General features: G+C 44.8%; 2 protein-coding genes across 2 annotated transcripts; one reads left to right on the top strand and one right to left on the bottom strand.

Moving 5' to 3' along the window:
• The first annotated feature begins 249 nt into the window (after positions 1–249).
• On the top strand, positions 250–8,655 carry cdc45 (CDC45 cell division cycle 45 homolog (S. cerevisiae)). The gene is made up of 19 exons (XM_066689650.1): positions 250–431; positions 923–982; positions 1,195–1,287; positions 1,663–1,800; positions 2,126–2,276; positions 2,435–2,489; positions 2,593–2,641; positions 2,754–2,815; positions 3,271–3,321; positions 3,611–3,730; positions 4,184–4,315; positions 4,878–4,976; positions 5,140–5,301; positions 5,485–5,623; positions 5,910–5,993; positions 7,071–7,189; positions 7,410–7,486; positions 7,936–8,002; positions 8,457–8,655. Exons 1-18 carry the CDS (start codon positions 381–383, stop codon positions 7,998–8,000), a joined length of 1,707 nt encoding a protein of 568 aa, XP_066545747.1. The 5' UTR covers positions 250–380; the 3' UTR covers positions 8,001–8,002; positions 8,457–8,655.
• Positions 8,656–19,919: 11,264 nt separating this feature from the next.
• Positions 19,920–21,939, bottom strand: cldn5a (claudin 5a). The gene has a single exon (XM_066689322.1). It carries the CDS (start codon positions 21,618–21,620, stop codon positions 20,973–20,975), a length of 648 nt encoding a protein of 215 aa, XP_066545419.1. The 5' UTR covers positions 21,621–21,939; the 3' UTR covers positions 19,920–20,972.
• Between the last annotated feature and the right edge of the window lie 2,063 nt (positions 21,940–24,002).

Raw genomic sequence — 24,002 nt, 5'->3', positions numbered from 1 at the left:
GCGCCAATCACCCAATCACAACGTAGCTGCAAACACATCTATCCAATCAAAAGGAAGCATGTTTCTCTCTGCCGATTTCATTGGTGTACAGTTTTGTTTTTGTGCGGCCCCGCACAATCAGGACACGTCCCATTGGTCAAGTATCTACCTGCGATACGTATCAGAAAGTAGCTCAACCGCCATTGGTCTGTTCAGTCTCTATCAAGCACCAATAGGGAAAAAAGCCCTGTCAAATAATTTGGCGCCAGGTTTCTTTCTTTTTAATCAGGGGAAGTGTGTGTACTTTACGTTCTCCATTTTACATACATTTTATTCATTTGTTTTTATTTATTTTAAAGCCCACTTTGCTCTATTATTGGACACCGGCAGAAGGGATTAAGATGTTTGTGTCTGATATTCGGAAGGAGTTTTATGACGTTGTGGTGAATCAGGTAACAAACGGTTCTGAATGTTTCTGTAGATCCGCACAGAAAGGACGAGTAACTCCGACTGTAAACGATGCATCTCTTTGCAGTAATAACTCTCCTTTTCAATGCAAACTCTGAAAAGTCAGCCATCCGTTTGTGTTTATTACGCTGTCGCAATCTTCCCTCCATCCAAACGTTGTATTAACAAAACCTATCCGGCTCAAGTCTTAACACACGTTACAATTAAACACTAGCAACCTAACTGGATGTGTAACCGAACGCTAAAAATATATATATTGCAGTAAATATTTAAATTATTTGTATTAATTACTTAATTTACTGGCACCTCGCTGTAACAACGGGTGGCAAAGCTGTTTGTTATGTGCTGTAATTTGCATTATAAAGTATGTTGAATAAACAAGGTGGTTCTTTGACAGTACGTCCCTAATGGCGTGGGCCGCATTATTTCATACTGAATACAGTTGTGTGTTGAATAGTTTTGTGTTTCCCTCCAGAGGCTGGCCCTCCTCGTCTCCTCCGACATCGATGCCTTGTGTGCCTGCAAAATCCTGCAAGTGAGTTGAATAGCATTCATTTTAAAATCAGTCTGTAGCCTTTGTGATGTCTTGTACGAGGCAGAGCCCTAATGAACAGCTGCCCATCTGTACTGTTCCCAGTGTGCTGTTTATAGGGACTAGCAGAAAAGTGGAAAAGGTCTTCACAGTGTGGTGATGTGCAAACAAGTTGTAGTTCAGCTACATTCTCCATCCTTCTCCTCCTCCTTCAGGCACTGTTTCACTGTGACCATGTTCAGTACACCCTGGTGCCAGTGAAAGGATGGCAGGACCTGGAAACCGCCTACCTGGAGCACAAGGAGCAGGTACGCGGTCCTGCTAGGCAGCTAAAGTGCATCTAGAACAGACTGTGAAATTAGAGCTGCCGTGTTTGGTTGGATATAGTATGTTTTGGTAAATAAATCTGCTGTGCAAATGTTTTGATGGGTGCTTGCATTGTGGGGGCATTTAACTCTCACATTTATACAAATATGTATTTGTATTGTTACTTTTCAGCCCTTTAAGATTTACAAGTTGTGATTAGTGCAACAGCCTGGTGACACACATGCCACTTTGATGATGGTTTAGACACCATCACCGATTTTTTGCAGACGCTGGGGGGATTGATAGATGCCGATGAGTGTCCCATACAGGCTCTTACAATGTGCATCTGTTTTATCCCTTGTTGCGCTGCATTGCAGTTCCGCTACTTCGTGCTGATCAACTGCGGGGCCAACGCAGACCTGCTGGAAACCCTGCAGCCAGAGGACGACACAGTTTTCTTCATCTGTGACTCCCACCGGCCGGTGGATGTGGTCAACGTCTACAACGACACACAGGTAGGTGTGACTCCCCATAGCCAACAGGCCAGCTTGGGCTTCGTCCACAGTGCCTCTTGTGGTGTGGGTTAGGGATGAGAGAGAGAGAGAGAGCTTGTCTTTGGCCCGTCAGGTCAAGCACAAGTGACTCCTCTACAGGTTACTACAGCAGTCCAAGTAGGCTCTTCCTGGTGGATGTACGGTAAGGGTCAGCAGTCCTGGTGGTTTCTGTGGACCCCTCCCCTCACAGTCCAGGGCACTAAAGACCTGCAAACCATTTCGTTTCCGATTCTGAGGGTGCACTATGACCACCCCACCTCATCTCTTCCATCTGTCTCTCGTGCAGATCAAGCTCCTGATTAAACAGGATGACGACTTAGGCGTCCCCGCCTACGATGACATCTTCCGGGACGAGGACGAAGACGAAGAAGACTCGGGGAACGAGAGTGATAGTGGCTCTGAGCCCTCCGGGAAACGCAGGCGTTACGATGAGGCAGGTTCCACAATTCTGAACTATTAGATTTGAGTCTCTCGTGTCCATCTCTCTCTCTCTGTCCCTCTCTCTCAGTATGTGTCTCTGTGTCTCACCACCATGGCTATGCACAGGTGTGTCCTAGTGATGTTTAAGTAATTCAGGACTTCCTTTCCTAGGGAGCTGTGGAGAGGAGAATAGAGAAGCAGAGGAAGAGGCGAGAGTGGGAGGGAAGAAGGTGAGTCTCTGAGCTTTGATCAGGGAGGCTGGCATTTTATTTTCTGCGGCAGCCTTGCCGTGGTATTCTTTGTTATTACAGCTGTGTCTTTCTGTTGTCTTAGGAGGGAAATCTTGTTTGACTACGAGCAGTACGAGTACCATGGCACTTCGGTGAGTGTTGAGTCCTGCTCTGGAGAAATCCGTGCATTACCTCTTATTACCAGAGAAAGATTTCCTTCAATGTAATGTAATGTGGTCATTTCATTTATTTTGTCTTTGTCAGTCTGCAACCGTGATGTTTGAGCTTGCCTGGGTCATGTCTAAGGACACCAAGGACATGTTGTGGTAAGAGAGACTGAAATATGTCATTATTTAAATATATACAATACCACTTTAGATATTGAAACAAATGTGCCTCTTTATTTATTTTCTCTGCTTCTGGCAACATCCTGTGCTTCCAGCACACACTTATATTCCACCAACTTGTGATTTCAAGTGTGTGGAACACAAATGGGGGAGGAAGGGTTAAGTTGAATGTGTTTTGAGAAATTCTGATGCTGAGAGACTACACCTTGGACAAAATAAAATCTTTGACAGTCTGTACACAGCTGCCAGACCGTCCTTCCCTCAGTCAAGCCAGTAAAGCCAAACCTCATTAGCTTACCACTTGCACCACTTCACAATCAGTGTTGTAAACTACTGAATCGCTTAATAACTACTGCTAGCATTTGGGGTCAACATTTTGACACCTTAAATTTTAGACACTACTGATTTTGTCCCCTTTGTTGTTTTATGAACAGGTGGTCAGTCGTGGGGCTCACGGACCAGTGGGTGCAAGACAAAATCACACAGTAAGAGGACTGATTTTTCTTCCCTTGCCAAGCTCTTGGTTACTTAATTGAAATTAACAAACAAATTGGAGCTTATTAAGAATTCTTAAATTAAGACATTTCAAGTTAAATATAAAATTATATAAGGCATTCCAAATTCTCAGAACCAACCAAAAACCAAAAAATTAAATGTAACCAATTAAGAAATTGTCAGTTCAGTTAAGCTTTGGGGTAAGTGGCCCTGTGGCCGTGGTAGAGATGCACTGCTGTGTTTGCTCGTCCTGCCTGTGACCCGCGGCCCCTCTTGCAGTATGAAATACGTGACGGATGTGGCGGCCCTGCAGAGACACGTATCCCGACACAACCATCGCAACGAAGACGAGGAGAACTCCCTGTCCATAGACTGCATGCGCATCTCCTTCGAATACGAGTATCCTCACCAGCGACCAAATGGGTTTTTCCACAGAAAGTGTGACCTGATCATTTTTTGCCTGGGGATTCAGGAAGTGGTTGCATACATTAGTTTATATAATAAACTGCGTCCTTAATTAGTTTGGTATGAAGCTGTTCTGGGTTTTAAAGCTGGTCCTTACTGTTCTGCCTGGGCCACTCATATGTGATCAGTGCTCTGCCTGTGTGCAAACCCGGGTACCTGCCTGCCGCTGGCGTAGCATTCAGATGAAGACCGTTAATCTCTCAATTTCTCAGTCTTACAAAAAAAACAGACTTGCACGTTGCACAATACATCATTATTATAATGCATGAAGGGAGAGTGGGAGTGGGAGAGGTAGGATGAGTATATGTGGGAGAGTCTTTGAGTCTGATGTGTGGCTCCAGGTGCTCTGTTTGTGGGAGGTTTTGCTTCCTTCACTGTGCCGTGCAGCCTGCGCCTGACCCTGTACCAGCACTGGTCCTTGTATGAGAGCATCTTCAACTCCTCTTACACATCCTCCAACTTCAAGCTGTGGTCTGTCCATGGGCAGAAGAAGCTGCAGGAGTTCCTGGCTGATATGGGGTACGTACTACATCCGCTCAGACTTCTGCTACTGAGGGCAATCCCAGTCCTCCAAGCCTGAAGGGGGTTCCTGGGTTTCCATTCTACCAGGTCAGGCTCTTAATTGCTTAATCGACTGGATTCATTAGAAGGCAGATAATTCAAATCACTCTGTTTATTATGCCCACGTCTTATTCCACTCCTGATTGGAAGGTGCCCATCAGACCTGAAGGAACTCATTATCCCCTTGAGGCCTGGACTCCTCCACACCTGTGGTGCGATGTCTAATTGCATCACCTTGCCTTCTTTTTATTACAGTTTTATAGCAGTTGTCTTTGTCCTAGATGATGTACGTGGTGATGTCTACATGTACAAGACATTTTCCAGGATATCGGGCAACACAATAAAAAGACAATCTACACGAACATTACAGTGAATAAAATGAACCCTTCTGTAATTTGAGAAGTGCAGGACATTGACCTTGTCCCACTACTGCATCCTGGTCCTGGAGAACCTGTTCTGGTGGTTTGGATACGTCATACGTCTTGGCATTGGTGTCAATTCAGTTTTTTCTTTCCCTCAGTCTTCCCCTGAAACAGGTGAGGCAGAAATTCAACGCGATGGACATCTCCATCAAAGAGAACCTCCGAGAGGTCATAGAGGAATCCTCCAACAAATATGGGTAACTGACTGACCTACTCACAAATGTTTTATCATAGCTAGGATTGCTTTGTTCACATGTATCGGTTCATGTAAATGTTCAAGGTGACTCTGGAAACCTTCGTTTTGTATTTTCTCTCTTCATATTTTGCTTTTCCTATGTTCCCCACCCGTCTCTGTCTCAGCATGAAGGATATCCGGATCCAGACGTTTGGCGTTCACTTCGGCTTCAAGAACAAATTCCTGGCGAGCGATGTGGTGCACGCCGCCGCCGCCCTGCTGGAGAGCATGGAGAAGGATGAGAGCAACACTGACAACTTCATCCACGCATTGGACTGCCTCTCCAGGTGCACCCCTTCCCCTCCCCTGCCTCCATCATGTGTCCTTCAACCCCATAGTTGTTGTCGCTCTCTCCCTCTCGGTCTTTCTCTCTGGTCAAATCATTTCATGTCTGTATGCTCGCAGTCTCTCTCCCTTTCTATGCGTTGAGTGTCTGAGCTGTGCGTTGCTGACGTTATGCCTCTGCGCAGGAGTAACCTGGAACAGCTGCACAAGGGCATCGAGCTGGCCAAGAAGAAGCTGATTGCGGTTCAGCAGACAGTGGCCAGCTGCATCTGCACCAACCTCATCATCTCACAGGGGCCCTTCCTCTACTGCTACCTCATGGAGGTGAGTGTGGAGCCGTCAGCAGCTGTGGGCCTGAGTATCAGCTGGGATTGCTAGTTTTACTCTGACATGCCTGGTTGGTCCTCATTTCACCTACGCTTGTTTTCTTGGCTTGAAAACGTGATTGGAAAAGAATGTCCTCGATTTGAAATTCATGCTGAAGCATTGTACCGGTTCAAATTTTGTGGGGCTTTCGAGGTGACTGATACAGTGGTCAGGTTTTTCAATAAAACAATCTATGGGTTTGTGTCCTCTCTGGGTGTCCCTAATGGGCTTGTTTGTTTCGCAGGGCACCCCAGACGTCCAGCTGTTCTCCAAGCCCATGTCACTGACCCTCCTCTGCAAGTACCTGCTCAAGGCCTTCGTTCGCTCGGTAAGCCACCCCCCTCCTCCAAGAAGAGCCGAGATGCACTGGTCTACTTGCTTGCCTGCTTGTGTTTTTGTGATCAATATAAGCTAGTGACTGCTGCTCTGTTTCTAATTAGATTTTGTTTCCTTGTTCCTGTTTTTTTAATATATATACACATATACACTACCGGTCATAAGTTTTAGAACACCTACATTTTTCCAGTTTTTATTGCAATTTAAGTCCAGTGAGTAACCTGAAATGGTACAACAGTAAGCAGTAAACTGCCATAAGTTAAAAAATAAAAAAGTTTAGGTTACCAAAAACTGAAAAATAATGTACATTTCAGAGTTATATACTGTGTTACTACACCCTCTTAAGCATTATTTGTCAGTGTTACACACAGCTCCTGTGCACAGAAGTTACACTGTATTCCTACAATGCGCACATTGTTTGAAAGCTTTTTCTCTTGGCTATCGGCTCGTTTCATTCTCAAACCCATCCGATTTACAGTCTGTCGCCCACTGTCATTCAGAGCCCGCTCCGGGGGGGGTTTCATTCAGACGGCCACAGATCAGTTTTGATCGTATTTCTTTGCAAATAGTCTTGTTTTGTTCAGAACAACCAAAGGATTAATCCAGTTTATATTATTTGATGTTCTATCAAACACAGATAAGTTCAGATCCAATTATGTAAAATCGTTGTGTATTAGTACACTGTAAACAGTTTTCCATCTTGACTTTTTGAGCTCTCGAGTGTGTGTTGCTTCTACCAGAAGCTTCTACCAGTTGGTTCCAGAATAGGTCATAATTGTCAACATTTTCCGAGATTTTGTATTCCTACTCAGACCAAGTATCCCCCCCACACCCCCATTTCAGAATGCATTGAGACATTAAACTGTGTACATTTCAATGAAAAATTGAAGTGTTCTAAAACTTTTGACCGGTAATGTATGCCTAAATGCTTAGCACACTTCTGCCCCCGTCTCTCCCCCACCCTCTCGTCTCAGTGTGAATGTCTCCTGGTCTTCACTGATTGTCTCTCAGTCTGAGCTGAACTGCGTCTCATTGTTTTCGTTCTCCCCCACCCCCCCCGACTCCTCAGACCAAGAACAAGCGCTGCAGGCTGCTGCCCCTGGTCATGGCTGCGCCCCTGGATGCAGAAAAGGGCACTGTGATCGTGGTGGGAATTCCTCCAGATTCTGAGACCTCGGACAAGAAGAAGTAAGTTTCCCCACAGTGCCCGTGGTGGTGGGGGGGGTGCCCAGTTTCACTTCCCAGGGGGCCTCTCTGTAGCTTAACTGGGATCTGATGAAAAACGGGCTAATGGCACCGTGTGTTGCCTGTGGCTCTGCCGTCGTTTGCTCTGTAAATTGCCTCCCGTGCTGTTGGCTCCTGAGCCAAACCATCTCACCTTTTTTCCTTCCCTTCATTCCCTTTTCAGCTTCTTCGGGCGGGCGTTTGAGAAGGCCGCTGAGAGCACCAGCTCCCGGACGCTGCACGACCACTTCGACACGGCCGGTGAGTCCGGCACTTGTCTTGCCTCCAAATTCTAATGTATTTATTTATTTCTTAGCAGACCCCGTTGTCCAGGGAAATAATTTATTTAAATTGAGGTAGCTTAATGAAGTTTAATGAACTACAGGCCTCAGTAAAATATGCTTATTTTTCATCACTGACAAAGTTACCCATGAAGTAAGAAACGCCAGGGAAAGGTGGACCAACTGCACAAAGCCTTGCAATGCTAGCAAGCGCCACCGGATGGCAGTCTGGTTCTGGAGTTCCCCCCTCTCATGAGCTCGTGCTGCACGCTTTCCTGTGAGCTCGCTTGAGTCCCGGGCTCCCTGGCTACTGTAGGATGAGGCTGAGCAACCAACCGTACAATAGCACAGTGGCTTGTGCTGAGGTCCCACCTGCAGATCTGTGCAACGTGTTCATAGCAGTGTCTTATCATGGTGTTTGTGTTTCAGTCATCGAGCTGAAGACTGAGGACAGAAGCAAGTTCCTGGATGCTCTCATCACCCTGCTGTCCTGAAGGTAAACCTGCAGGGAGGCCTTGGTGCTCAGATCAGCCCAAAAACGCACATCTTCCCAGATCTGGTGCTTTTGTCTGTCTCGGTCTCCGCATATTTATATAATTTATGGATAGATCATTTGTCGGCTTTTCTGCCTTTCTTCTACTTGCAAGGCAGACTTAGCTGAGTGAACCACAGGACTTGCATTTTGCCCCGGTTTTGTTTCATTTTTTTGTAGGTATAGCGTCACTTAGTACTTGACAGATTGACAATCCACACAAATTTGTTATTTATGCTCAAATATGTTTTGTGAGAAACGAGAGGTTGACGAGACGGGCATTTGAACCCATGGGTCTCATTTGGTTACATTTTTATTTTATTTTATGAGTTTAATGGGAATGCAGGAATTCTGCGCTTTCTCTTGAGTCTTTTAACGACTGAAGTGCTAATTAATTGATATGCCTCGTCTTTTCCAGGCCTCTGGACAGTGGGACTGTTTTAACCAACTTGGGGCTGGTCTCTTATCTTTTTAATTCCTGTATGTGTGTAAATTGTACAAATTATTTTTTTATTGTTGTCTGTAATACTCCTTTGTTCACCCTGCCCACCCCTGTAAATATTTTAAAGTGTAGATGTATTGTAGCAAAGGTGTGAATAAATTGCTATTCTAATTAACCTTGGTCTGAGGGGGGGGGGGATTTATGATCATTTATCATCACATCTGAAATATTCTGGGAGTGTTTTCGGAAGAACAACCTTTGCTATAGGTTTTTTACTGTAGCTTTAGTTCCTCTGTTTCATGAAGGGGAAAATTCATTGATATTGTGTTGCAAAATCTCAGGGAATGTGTTCTGACAGCTGTGGTAAATCACACGGCACTATGTCACAACGGAGGGGTTTTTTGGTTTATTTTCCAGTGTTATTAATCCCCCCCCCCCCATTAATCAAGGGAACTAACGTGAAAAATAATCTTTGAGAAATAACTCCCACAGATGTTTGCACCACCAAAAAAAGATAATCTAACATGCAATGCCTCATTCTGTAGAGTGGGGAGGAGGACAGAAAACGAAAAAGTAAATGAGCTGATAAGAGTGACGAAGTTTCGATCTTCGTCATTTACTTTGTTTTCCTTCAATTCCATTTACAAGCCCCGCCCCCCATTTATATACTTTAATTTAATGAGCACGATCTGCCACAGATGTTGACTGCACATCTAGGAGGGAGGGGCCCCCCTGCTTTGGTGGTCTCTGTCAGAGCTGATGAATGCTATAGTTTGTTTACGTGAACCCCATAAATCCTGCACCATCCTTCCTTTAAAAAAAAAAAAAAAGTCTGGTTTAGAAATACAGTCAGCTCTTTTGTAGATCTTTGAACACGACTGTAGATTGTGGAGTCGTTTCCGTCGGCGGATGCCACTGGATACTACTTCCTCAACGGTCCTCCATGGGCAGGAAATGAGCTCCCCGGCTGATTAGTGTGTTTTTGTTCCCTGTTGGGATTGAAGCTAATGGACATGTCCAAATGAGGAGAAACGCCATGATTAATTGACCATCTCCACTGAAGCTGCGCTGGAGCCAGAAATGGGGCCAAAGTTCAGTCACTAAAACGTGGGCGGGGGGGGTGGATTAAAAATAAAAACAGGGCAGGTTCACTGGGTCTTGTTTTGTTGGGTGCCTCGCAGGTATTTTAAACCTCTCTTGACCTGATTGTTTTTTCTTTGTCGTGGTTTTTCCGTTTACGTTTAGGCCGGTAAGACTTTGCACAAGTTGTAAACAAAAGAGCGTATGCCAACATCTATATGCATTTCCAGCTTTCATGTGTGCATTATATACAGTAGGTACTTATCACCCAATCACACACTGCATTGTCACTCAGGAACTCCTTCGATTTGCTATCCACACTTAAGGTCAGGAGTCTGGGCTCCACTTCCCTAACTTCCCACTATTTTAAGACTTATGTTTTTTGTCAGCTCTAATGTGGGCCATGAGTCTGTTAGAAAGAATGCATGTTTTGTTTATATATATATATATATATATATATATATTCGTTTTGTTTTTTATTTTCTGTAAACAAGGGAAATTATATAATTAGAGGTGTAATTTCAGGAGGTTTACAGCTCAAGGAATAATTGTACCCAAATCATACACTGTGCACTGGAACAATCCCCTGGAGGTGCCTTAAAAATAGATGTGTGTGATACAGCATCTTTAGAGTTTGAAGTGACGGCTTTAACTGGCTTTTACTGAAAGAACGAAAAGCCCCCCCCACCCCAAAAAAGGTTGCTTTCTTTTAAATGTGTAATTTCAGACCTGCTGATTGCTAGGTGCATCTACCCATTGTGTGTAATTTTCTTCTTTCAAAATCGTGGAGCCGTGTTCTCTCTCGCCGTGTGGAAAGACATGTCGGTTTTTGTTTTGCTTTTAGATTTACACAATGCACAGGTGTCATTTCGCCATCTTTATCATATGGTTGTCTGTTTGTTTTTATTATCCACGGGTGTACCATTCCTACTTCATTCATCCACAGAGGAGTTTCACATCTCAATTACTGGCATAATATTCCAGTTATTGTTTGTGCAGCCTGCAGCGTTTTAAGGTGTTCTAGGATGAAAGTGAAGTAAAGGCCTTTTTCGCAACAGAGCTGCCCGACACCTCATTCATCTTCAGCCTGTGTTCATTTGCCACCTCTTGAAGAGGCGGTTGACTTGAAAAGCATTTGCTCTGTGAACCCCAGAAGCCGGCAACAGCTGTGAGCTCTCAACCTTCTATGTGTGGTTTTAGTTTTGCAATTATGAGCTCAAATTGTTAAGTGAAATTGAGGTCCACAAGCCTGCAGCGATACATTCTTGGGTGTATCCCACTGAAGTGACGTCCCCCGTTCACCATTGCAGGATTTCCAGAGTAAACCCCACCAAATGCAGAAATGCAGATTCGTTTTGTGTGTGTGTATGTATATATATATATATATATATATATATATATATATATATTTTTTATTATTATTTTTTTTTTTTTAAGATTTGCACTTAATTCTAATGCATCTTGAATGCCAACTCGCCTGATATTCGGTTGTTTATTTTAAATCGCACAATACCTGAGAATGTGAGTCTTGGAAGAAAGGTGCTTCAGTGATGGATTGATTTGCTTGTTCATTTGATCTTGGGCCTCTCATGTTGCAGGGTCTCGCTCAGCTCCACCTTAAGGTGCTGCCTTAACAGCAGTGCAGCTGTGCAAGGGCCCCTCCGCACGCACAGGCCCTGTGTTTATAAACTCTGTGCTGATTGCAGGGTGGATCCCGGCCTCCCCACCACTGTTTATTTTCTATAATTGTAATTATGAATCGGGCAGACGGTAGAAATGAGCCAAATAATTGTTTATCTACGCTTGGCTTGTCCGATAACGTGGAGCTGCAAGGAGCCGCAGTCCTGTTGAAAGCTAAACACACTTTCTCAAAGGGCTCGAGCTGTTATCTTTTGGATCTGATTTTGTTGCTCTCCTACCCCCTAGCCCCCTCCCAAGTTTGGATTCTGCTGTTTGCAATTCTCGGAAAGGAGGAAAATTGAGACAAATTTAAACTATTACTTGTGTGATGTAGGGCTTCATTGTGTTGATTTTTGTTTCTTTTCTGTGCATTTTGTGGTGGGGTGGGGGGGCTTTTCTCCTCAACTTCAGTTTGTATTACAAATGCCATCCCTGCTGCACAGCAGAGGGTGCCATTGTCAAAATGGGGGCTATGGCTGAGATTGCCTCCACAGCCACCCCCCATGTAACTCTTTCCGTCTGTGATTGTTCTCAGTAGGCATCCACACCCACCCTCTGAAAACAAAACCAGTGGGTGTGGGGGTGGGTGCAAAAAGTAACTCCAACATCATTACACCCATTGGTTGAACCTTCACGAACCCTAACTTATATTCTCACTTCTGCCCCCCACCACTGCCACATTGACACTATACTGCCCATTTGTTTAAAAGAAAGGAAAGCATTGTAAAATACGTCCGTCTCGCTTGGAGATTCGCTAGAGTTGACGGCTGGGTCCATAACGGTGTTGCACAGATAAACCTAACTTGCCACTTTCTTGTAATACACGTTGGTTGCATCCAAGTCTTCACAAGAGTCCCATTTCTTTCCCCATAGAAATGTTTAACATTGCCTGCACTATTTTCTGTGCATTTTATCTATAAAGTATAATCATAATACTGAATCGAAACAGACGTGAATGAATTATGATTCCATTTGAATTATGTTTTTTCCTCTGCTCTGCGGGGGTCTAACTGGCACTGTGCAGTGATGGGGGAAGGTGCCGGCCTGCCTGTCTGGCTTTGTGTCAGCGCAGCTCGCCTCTCCCAATTAAAGTTCTCTGCTGGTGAGTCGGCCCGGATTTTAATCTCTTCAGGTTGGAGGCTCTGCTCTCATTGACCCCTTCCCCCCCTCCTGGGTCCGGCCTCAAGCATTCCGCTGGGTTTGGAGCTGGGCCGAGCGCCGGGCAACAGCAGGCTCCAGAGCACGGCGTGTGACACGGTGCATTCCAGACGCATCGGAGCCCCGCCGAGGCGATCAACGTCAACTTCTTTTGAGCGTCTTCTGACCATATCGGGCGCGGTTTGCAGCACCTATCACACATGGCAGCCAAGGAATCCGCCAGTCCAGCCTTAGATACCACTGCTGCTGTTCGCAGTGTGGATTCAGGGCCTGTCGCACTGCACTGCCTCCAAGACCCATCTTTGATAATGTAGGGTCATCGTTCAGGCCACAACACGAGTTGCATTATTTATTTATGCATTCATTCCCCAATCTTTTTTTTTTACATGTTTATTGAATCATCCATACTCAAGCTGTCAGAAATCAAGATTTTAAATGGATGGCTTGGTTTCCTCAATTAATTAATCAATTAGAAAGTGAATTAAGCCCATGACAAGTTGTACACCAGCCAATGCAAACTGAAAACATCTATGAAACAAAAGCTGTGGAGGGAGAGAGACTGTAACGAGAGTGTTGTTGGCGTGTTGTTCAGCACTGTTGACTCTCAGCAAGCTGTCTTTCTCCACTCCTCTTTGTCCGCCATGCCCGATGCCTTTCCGCCCCGTGCCCTCGCGGAATGCGGCCCCAGCACACCGCGCTCGCGGGGCCTGGAAGCCCCCGCCTGGTCAGACAGGAGCGGAGCGGCCAGTCGGAAAAGACTCCACGAAACCGGACAGTTTAAGGTTTTGTTGTAGAGTTCGCTTAAAATGTATTTTTAATCCCCCTCCAACACACACTCAATGTAAACTGAGCGAATCTGAAATCTAGCCTTTTAAGATCAATATTCCTATGTGTGCATTCTTCACATCGGTCAGAGACCCCCCCAAGGCAGAACATTTAAGTCACATTGAACAGAATTATATAAAATGCAAAACAAAGGTAGGCCGACTCATGTTTTCTTGTTAGCTGTTTTAGTTTTTTCTGTGTTGTGCTCTGTAGCTAGCAGTTACAGTAATTAATCCCCCCTCCCCTCCCAGACACACATATAGGCTGGGCTCACAATGTAAGAAAATCTAAAATTCCTGAATGGATTAGCAAAACCCTAATGATTAGTGACAAAGCGGTGCATGTTATTTTTCAGGCAAGTCACTCGCTGTGTGTGTCACATTGTGCAGATTTTCCTGGCTCTGGCACGTAGAGCAAGCGGTAAAGCACCAGTTGATTGAACCCAGTGAAGACAGGGAGCATATTGAAACTTCACACTGACCACTCCATTGATCTCTGAGTGCCAATCAAAGGTTCACACACACGGCCTGCCTTCAGTCAACTGGAGTCTTGATTTTTTCTCTCTGAAGCAGTTAAACTGTGGAGAAAAAAAGTTGAGAGAAGAAAGATTAATGAACCCTTACTAATGTAGGCCTAATGTTGATATCAAGTTGATGTTCTTAATGTATCATGTATAGGATGCACCGTGTAGACATTCTACACTGCTTTGTATTGAGGATCGAAAGGCCAGCTCAGGAATGGGCAAGGTTCAGCTCAATTAAAATGACTGTTTTTGTTCTCCCATCTTTCTCTCCAGACACTGAATTGATTCCGCTCCCCCTATTGTCCGCTACCTTAAGAGAGAGGGAGGTCTCAGTGTGCTGGGGTTCTGGTATCCGGAGAAGAAAGCTGCAGCGCAGACCATGGGTACAATAGGCAGGCAAGCAGGCAGGCAGACACGGAGGCCTGGGTGAGAGGGCAGCTGGAGAGGAAGAGTAGCCGTCAGAGTCAGGGCTGGTGATGGGGTAATTGGCGCCCCAGGCTGAGCCAAATGACTTATCACAGAGGGCCCCTCAAAATCAGACGCACAGAGCCCCCATTAATTTGTTTTAGGTCCTTCATCACCACTGTGGAGGTGCGGTTTTCTTCTGTTCGGTCATGTGAAAACCTTATACCTTAGTTACAAAATCTCAGTTTACTGTGTGATGCAGTGTAAGACTTCAAAGCTAGGAGCACAACATACAGTGGCTTCAGGAAGAACAGACTCAAAATGATTCCATGACCCGGCCTTGGAGACCTGTAAATTGCCATTTGCCTTTACTATCATCAGTATTGAATGCCATGAGCTGGGAAACACTGCAGCTTTGCCTTTAAAAATGTGGCACAGAAACAGGGAAATACGTCAGGTAACATGGTAACCGAATGTAGAAACAGCAGGGAAAGAAAGACTGCTCTTCAGATACTCGCGAAGATTGAGCCCCAATTGTGAGCTAATTATAGAGCGCAGTGAGCTGTATATAGCAGCACATAAAACACTTCCTGCAACTACCATCAGTGTTTAAAAAATAACATTTTTTCTTTCTTAATTTGGATCCTCTGTTGCTGAGTCCCTGGATATGGAAAATGATATTTATTCTTTTGCCGACCAAAATATCCCTGTTGATTCTATAAATAGTTTCCATTTGTTTTGTTTAAACTTTTTGAACATTATTCTGTGGGGATGTTTTGCTTTTGGTTTTCAATGTGCAAGTGCAATATTGTTACCGATACACAGGAAATGAGAAATCTGTTCATTCATTAATTCAAATACAGTAAAATAATAGCAACAGACCTCACAACTCTGTTTGCTGTTTGAGTGTTCTGGAATCGGTCTGGAACTGAAAAACACAAGAGGTCAAGAGAAACAATGTGGCACTGCGACCCAAAAGTGCATTCTGGATGCCCTGGAGAATGGGTGATGTTCTGTGACCGAACTGAGGACAAGTACATAGATGAACAAACTGGAGTGTGGTGTTGTGTGTGCACATGTGATGCAGCACACATGCACTTGAGTTGTGCATACGGAGACCGCTGCGGTGCGATCCAGATCCACATTACATGACAAACACAAATCACTGGGACAGATGTGTTCGTGCTTCTCCAGTCTCAACTCTCTGTCCGTCTCAAACTCTTTGCAGGACTCTCTAAGAGCACGTCTGCAGACCCATTGTACTGCACTGTACAGAGACAATAGCCAAGTGTCAGGCTTTTCCTGCACAGAGGGAGTAATCCAGAGCTGCTGTGATTCTCCGTCTCTTTTCCTGTTCCGGAGTTGCACTCGGATGTCAGACAGACCTGCTGTCACAGCTGCTCTGCAACCCTTTCTGAGCTGTTATTGTGCAAACAGCACCTTCCACAGCCTGGGAAGCACTGTGCTTTTCAGCTTTGGATGCAAAAATAATCTTACTAATAACAATAATAATAAAAAGAAAACTCCCTGACAATAAGATCATTTCCAGTCAAAAAGTTCTTCTACTTGCCCTTCTCTTCCTACCTCTGACCACTCCACGCTCACATGCATCCTCTCCCCACTCCACTCACTCACCGGTCAGCCACCCCATTCTCCTGTCCCTCAGCTTAAGAGGCAATAATTGTACAAAACCCAGTTTTCTTTCTTCCTGGGAGAGGAAGATTGGTAGCGAGACTCCTTGCAAAGAAAGAGAGGGCTGAGGCCTCTGGCTTCTTGCAAACAAAACCTTTGTTCAGTACTGGGAGCCACAGCACCAAAATCTTAACAACAACAAATGAATGCGCTTGGATAGCGGAATCTGGTGTTCGTATTCTTGTTGTGTTTTGCATTTTCTTTTGTTTTTGTTTTTCTTTGGTTTGGTTTTTCATCCGACACCTTTCAATCAATCAATGTCAAGTGTTCCCCCGCATGCTCCACACTCCCGGCCTGTTGTGTGGTGTGGGAGTGTGTGGGGAGTGGGATGGGAGGTGTGTGGACAGGTCAGCCAGTCAAAGACCACCGGAATGTTTGTGCAATGAGATCATGATTGGTCAGCAGTGGGGGAAGTGACCTTTCATCCCTGACCTCTGCCCTGGCTCACAGGGGGTGAAAGGTCAATACACACATCATGGGAAACGCCACTTAGCCTCTCAGCTCTTGGTCCCTCGGACAGGGTCAAGTTTACTGCCCCTGTCCAGCACTCCGGCCACTGAGACTAACCACACGCCACAGAACCTTATAAGAAAGCATAAGGTGTGGCAACAAAAGGGTGAGCCTTATAGGGTTGTCAGATAGCAAAATCATTAATTGACAGATGAAAGACTGGGCTGCTGTGAGTGAGAGTGTGTACCCATTACTCTGAAATCAAAATGCCAGATATTAAACACAGCGATATTAAAAGAGTATTTTTTAATTAATACAATTTGAGCTCATCTCTCTGGCAGATCAATAATCTGAACAGCAGTTTTTTGTTAACAAGAGCAGAATTCCTTTTTCTTTCTCTTTTTCCCTGTTCTAGGCTGACCCGTTCAGAGAGTTAGTGACGGTAGATAGGTGCCCCAGGATGACGCCCAGTGGGCTGAGGAGAGCAACACTTGTTTTTCAGTCACTTCTAATGGCCCGAATGTCTTGCCTGTCTGTAGTAGTTAGTGTAACTACAAGCTTGCCATTCCTTTGTTGTGGCTGTTTTTTTTTTTTTTTCACTTGACAGAGTTCTCAACTGGAGTGTTATGGAGTTTTAAACCTGTTCCAAAAAAACTAAAAACACAAAGGCAAACCAAGGATTAATTAATTAAGAACTAATTAATCAGTTTGTTTGTTACTTGCTTTAATTGAAAACCCAGTCTCTTCTTGTACAGACTACTGTGATCATTCAGCCACTGTGAAGATTCAGATTGTAGAATTGCTTTGTAAGAAACGCATCCCACTATGACCACATATAACAGTTCCCAGTATCTAGGCAACCAAAGGCTCTCCACAGTTGCCATGGCGAGAATTCTTTCAGTGACATTGCTGCCGAATTACTTATTTTCTCCCCTCGTCCACAAACTGGGGTGAGGGGCTTTTTACAGGGGTCTGGCCCCTCTATCAGACACTCACACACAGACTGGAACTAAACACGGCACAATAGACACCTCACAACCCCCAGCCCAGCTACTGCAGATACTATCTGGGCAGTTTTGTACTGCAAAACAAAATAGATGCCAAAGTTTGAATGCCGGTAAGAAGAAATCGGGAGGAAATTGCTATCGCACTGAAATATAATAATGGCTTTTCAAAGGGAGGGGGAGAGAGAAGGGGAAAGAGTCAGCAGTCGTTTCTTTTTTTTTGTTTCTCAAACCTTACGTAACGCAAGCTTTGCCAACACAGTGAAAATGAGTTGTATTTTGTTTTCATGACCGCTCACTAAAGCTACACACGGTGTTGGAAGTGAGTATTTCTACACAATTTCCCACCACTTTCTCACTTTGTTCCCTGCTCCTTCTTGTGCTTGTTAATGGTGAACAAAATCAAGATGCAATAATAAACTCAAAATCTAAATAATACTGATATATTCTATGTATTACTGTCGATATTCATGGGGGTGGGTACAAATGTGGTGTAATGGACATCCAAGTAGAGGGGCCTACTAACTTTCAGCGATTCTGTGCAGATGAAGCAGTAGAAAAACAATGCAGCACAACCTCTATAAGTATACAATCAATCACAGGCATAATTTCACCAAGTGTTGGGGGTTGGGCAGGGGGGTAGGGACATTGAGGGCCTCCCTTGTACCATCCTTTGTGGGAGGGGGTACTGTCCTGTTTGTATGTTGTTTAAGATTCAGGAATTTGGGAGGGTGGGAGTTGGGTCAAGACAGTTTGGGGAGCACTCTTAATGATACAATCCCAAGCTTGGCCCCTAAGTGACTCAACCCCCCAGCCCCCCAGACTGAAGCTGATCTGGGCTGGCCCCACTGATCTTCGATTCAATGTGTGTTTTCTACATCTGATAACAGCTAGCCAGTTTCAGCATCCCACCCGGGTCTGGGTCTCCCTCCCTGTACAGTAATCCCTGTTTCCGCAGAGCCTGGGCGGAAACACAAGCTGTGGCTGTCCCGGCACACAGGCCCGGCTCTTTCACCATCGTCCTGCTTCATCAAATCGCTTTATTTCCATTGGCTACCCTCTTAACGTCCGTCCTGCTGGAATGCGACACGAATGTTTTGATGTAGAAAAAATAAAGATAAAAAAAAAAAAAACAGCCACTTGTACCACCAAGAGAAAGACGGAGCACCTGCTGATCAGCGCACAGCGGGGTCTAGGGGCCCCGTGAGTCACCGGTGCGTAACAGGCCTGAGTCGGGAGGAAATGAAATCAGGCAGCTCTTGATCTGGATGCAGGCAGATCTCTACTGTATGACACATAACCACATGGACAGCGATAACAGCGTTGCCAAGGAGTGCAGGGGATGTTGACCTCCGGTAGAAACCAATCTCAGATTGTTTAACAGATTGTCACCCAGCAATTGAACAAATGGGGTGGGGGGACTTTCCTGCAAGTGGATTTGGTTTTACATCTGACCTTAACTGCTTAGCAATAACCTTTTTTTATCATAATTGAAGTAACACTAAATGTTGTTAGCTGTTGGTAAGAACATGTGTTTTGTGAGTTTATAAACGTCTATATTCCGTTCAGGAGGGGGAAAGGCAGAAGAAGACAATTAGGCTGCAAATGATTGTTTTTCTAGTGAATTGAAAGTGAACACATGACTTGGCTCAGAGTCTCTTTAATATAACTTTGTAAGCTTTCAAAATCCATACTAAAGACTGAGAGAGAGAGAGAGAGAGAGAGAGGGAGGGGGGGATTTTCCCAGCAATAGAGGAAACTGAAAAGTTGAACTTAGTAATAGTATTAGTAGTAGTCATCGTAGCAGTAGTAGTATATCCAAGATGAGTAATAAACAAACAACTTAGATTGTTTCCAGTGGAGAAATGCATCTTCCTTAATGTACTTTGTATTGAGCGCTATACTTTCTCTACACCCCCCCAGCCCCGCTGAACAGGGCAGCAGATCCCCTGTGCGGTGATGGGGGTGCGGGGGTGGCTGCGTCACGGTGCGCCATTGTGTAATACGGGACCCTTTGGTAAACCACATTGTTATGCGCGCTTTCACAGCTTACCAAAATACTTCGTCCAGCCGAGGGCGGGTGTGTGAGTGGGGGCGTGCTGGTGGTGCGGTGTGTTGGGGGTTTAAGAAGAACAGAACAATTGGAAACGGCGTTTATATAGTGCACAACAATCCTGACTTGAAAACATACATAATAACGTTAGGGTTACTACTACTACTACTACTAACATACAAAGATGAGCTGGCAAGCACTTTTAAAGGCAGCTGGACATCAAGGTATTGTTGTGACACTGGATCATTGATCTTTACAGTAAAAGCTGACAGTTGCCAAATTGTTGCAGAATTCAGTTCACACAGGACACGGACACAGACGTGACGTTTAAACACTTTATTCCTCCACAGCTCGCCTTTCATCTCACACCCCACACCCGAATGAGCCAGATGCCAATGTTCTCTTTACCTTTTTATTAAATACAAAAATAAATGCTTTCAGATGAACAAGACGGTGAAAACTGTTACAGAGACACGCGAGTTACAATGTTTCAACTGTACAGTGAAACCTGTGCAGAGTTATTGTTTTAATAATGTTCAAACACAGTAGTCTATAATGAAATGATATCATTTGTTCATTTGGGTGTTTTTTTTTTTTACACACTTATCCTTAAGGACCAATCATATTATACATTGTATACAAGTATATGATGTTTTTTATTATCATTACAAACAAGTCGATCTATACATTTATATCCCATTGTTATAGACACACCTGAGGTTTATGGGTCGGGTTCTGAACCCTAACGGTAATAACCTGGAATGTAAAAGTTGCGTTTTGACTTTACGGTCCATTTGCTCATCTCCAGTCGCTCTGCGCGCCTTCATTGACTTTGATTGATCGCTGGCACATTCTGCTGTGTTTATTGTAAATTGACAAAGAAAACGAGTGTGTTAGGGGCGCTGTGTAGTGCCCTGTAGCAGTGCCAATCAATCACTTTGTACGTGATATAGCGCCAGAGCTTTTTACAGTGTGAACAGATGCCTCTCCATCCCGAGCGGCTGGAGAGCTCTAGTCAATGCGCATTACGGATTACAATACTAACACACACTACATGTGCTGTTGTTGCAGGGAATCGGTTGCACAATATACAGAAATTCAGAAAATACATGTTTTAAAATAAAGATAGATAGAGGCACACACTGAACTCGGGATGAGCTTACAGTCATGTGCAATTGCAATAAGCAAAATCTAAACATCTAGAGATATGATATACTTAAAATGCATTACTGACGAAGCTCTTGGTGTCGCTGGAGCAGAAAGTGTAGAAGGTACCTAAAAATGTTTTGGTGTTTGTCTTTTTAATTAATCTCAGAATCCCCAATAGTTCCCCAAATAGGTAACAAAACAGATCTAAATAAGACAAAAGGTTGTTTTTTTTCTTTTCTTACTGGTCTTACATTACAAACGTCCTCTTAGAAAAAATAAAAATTACAACAACAAAAAAAAAGTTTCTTCCCGATTTCAGTCTGCTTTTTTCCCATCACAGGTGCGCAGAAGTGACTCTTTTTAAGTATACAAGTCCGCCGGTCAGTCCCGTGGACGGTGCAGGCGCTCTGCAGTGCAAGGCAAACAGGTGCCTCTTCAAAAAACAAAGCCTTCACAAGTTCTTCAGAAACAAATCAAACGTAATTCCTCTTATCGTAGTCCCCGTTCTGCGCGGCTCTTTTCGTGGGTGCGTACCTGACCGCGTACGCGGGGTTCCCCGAGGCCGGACAGGAGCAGCAGAGCAGCCCCCCGCCGAGGAGGAGCAGCGCCGTGGCGGCCCAGCCGATGTACAGAGACGCTCCGATCTCCCTCTTCTTGGGCGAGGGCACGGCGGGGTCGTAGAAATCGACGATGATGTTGTGCGCCATCCAGCACAGGGGCACCAGCACGAACAAGGCGCTGATGATATAGACGACCCCCCCGGCGTTGACCACCCTGGCCTTCACCGACTCGCCCCTGATGCAGTTGGTGCACTGCGCCCCGGCGATGGTCACCATGAGCCCCAGCACCCCCAGCACCGAGGAGATGATGGTGAGCGCCCGGGCCGTCTGCAGGTCCTGGGTCAGCGCCAGCACGGAGTCGTGCACCTTGCACTGCATCTGGCCCGTGCTCTGCACCACGCAGCTCATCCACAGCCCGTCCCAGATGGTCTGCGCCACCACGATGTTGCTGTCGATGAACGCCGTCACCTTCCACATGGGCAGCCCGCACGCCACCATCACCAGGAACGAGCCCAGGACGCACAGCCCCAGCCCGAGGATCTCCAGCCCCGCAGAAACCATCTCCGTGCTCCGGCGCTTCTCTTTGTTTCGGTCGGGTTGCTTTTCTTTTCTTCCTTTCTCTTCTCGTTCTGTCTTTCCTTTCTTTCTTCTTCCCGAAAGAATCAAAAGTCTTTTTTCAGTTGTGTCTTAATGATCAACTTTCTTCTTGGAAAACTTCTCTTCCAGTCTGGGTATAGACCTATCCGACTCGAGGGTGCAGTGATGTCTCTCTCTTGCGCTGTCTTTTTATTCTCCTCCTCTCTCTCTCTCTCTCTCTCTCTCTCTCTCCTATTCCTTCTGCTCAGGCTGAAATTCAAACTGAATTTTAAATCTAAAGTGCTCGGGATATTTAGCTCTTAGGGTGGGCATGTCCAGTGGTGTACAACTAACGGGTGGGGGGGGGAAACAGTCACCCAATCGGTAATGTCCGCATCCCCTCTGCACCAATAGCGAGGCAGAAAAGTTGGATGAAAAGACAAAGAGACGCAGCCTGTACCGAGAGCAGTCCTTCAGCCGCGAATAGTGCGAGATAAGGCGCTGTCCACACAGAGGGCTTAATCTAGTTTTATTATGGTTATGATCAACTTTATTGTGGTTGTTTATTTCACTCTTCTGGACAAATGAAGCCAGTTAGCCTGTGGATAGTTGAGTATGCCTTTCCCGCAGCGTTGAAGTAACGGTGATGCTCCAGAAGGGACATGCAACCGCACGCCAGAGTACAATGGTATCCCGTTCATCTTTTAGGACACTTTGCCAGAGAAAGTGAGTGCATAGTTAAAGAAGAAAGACGGCCTTGGACATTTTAAACACTGGGTGTAAACATTTTAAGATCTAAAAACATGCATACTGGAAAGTGGAAAACAGAAGTGAGCTTGACAGCAGCGGGGCAGCTCCACCTGCCAATCCGGTCCTGACCCGTTTCTTCATAATATCCATTCTGCAGAACCGCAAAACAACAGCTTCCTTACTTTTAGCTGGGAATAGGATCCAATCCTAGGACTAACTTTTCGCACATTTCCACGACAGTTTTATGTTAGAATACGTCTCACTGTGACGTATTTTTTTTAATTTGGGGGGAGGACTAAAAACAAGACACAAAGATCACATGTAGACAAACAGAGCCGAACATACAACTATACCAATATGCTAAGCTAACTATTTTATTTGTTCATAATTTGACATAAAATAATAAGAGTTTCCCCCTTATTCCTTCATTACGGGGTCGTTAAGATGCTACATGGAATTAAAATGTTAGATTAACTTCACATTCAAAATCACAATCATAAAATATACATAAAACATCTTAAAAATGAACACTTTATTCTTCCGTACATAGGGAATTAGCCACAGGTGGAAACACTGGGGTTGTTCATGAAGGGTTTTACCGATTCGCTATGTCAGACACTTCTGTATTGAATAAAACACAAATTAAAGTTGCATTCGTCACCGCGCACACATTTTATTATGAATATGGTTTGTATGAGTGGATTATTTTTCATTAATTTGTCGGACTCTAGTGGAGAAATCAATAAACTGTCAATGATCTGTTAATGCCAGTATGGTCTGATGGGAACTTCTGCTTATTGACGGCTGTGATGATGGTCCCAAATTTCCCTGTTGCCAGACACTGCAACACTGTCACCACCTTTATCACTGCTGACAGCCACATTTCTAACAGGGACTGAAGAAACTGCATTTCTGACTTTTTCGGTAACAAACTATATTCACTTTCTGTCCAATCTATTTCCCCGCCACTGTTACACCTTTCCTTTCACGGAAGGTGTACTCAGTGGTTTTCTCATTGATGCCATCTGCCAACTCCTAAGTAGTTAGGGGACCTCGTCTCTTAAATATTGGTCGAGTTAGGGGTCCTTTTTTAATTTAAACAATCTTTATTGATGCCAGGTTTGCATTGCTAGCTCAGCTAACTTGCTAACTAGCTCAACTGATCACTGTCCTACTGCAACCAGTTCATCTCACTCTTCCCAGTCCAGACAGTTTCATTCTCACATTCTCGATGTTCTCTGTGCTGGCTGTGCTTTAGGGAGGCTGGTGAAGACTCCAGCACCGATCTTGCAGGGGAAACCCAGCAATCAGATCCTATGCTTTCAGAACAAGTGACCCAGTGAGTCACCAGTGAAAAGAACAGGAAGGCAAAATACATGATTTCTCCCTCCTTAAATCCCCCTGGGACCACACTGTCTATAATTACATTTGATAGCTCTAAATATATTTCCTGTAATTTATCCAGCAAACAGAAGGAGAAAATATAGAGAGAACACCACTGCACAAAAAAACAAAAATCCTCAAGATAAATAAAAAAAAAAAAAGTATTATGTGTGAGGGTGAACCACAAAAGGAAGACCGTGTGCCCGCGAGCATTGGAGAGCATGTGTCCAGCAT

The sequence above is a fragment of the Amia ocellicauda genome, chromosome 17 (assembly GCF_036373705.1).
Source record: "Amia ocellicauda isolate fAmiCal2 chromosome 17, fAmiCal2.hap1, whole genome shotgun sequence".
In the NCBI taxonomy this organism is placed as follows: Eukaryota; Metazoa; Chordata; class Actinopteri; order Amiiformes; family Amiidae; genus Amia; species Amia ocellicauda.
The sequence above is the reverse complement of the archived record's forward strand: the minus strand, read 5'-3'. Positions and strand labels throughout refer to the sequence as shown.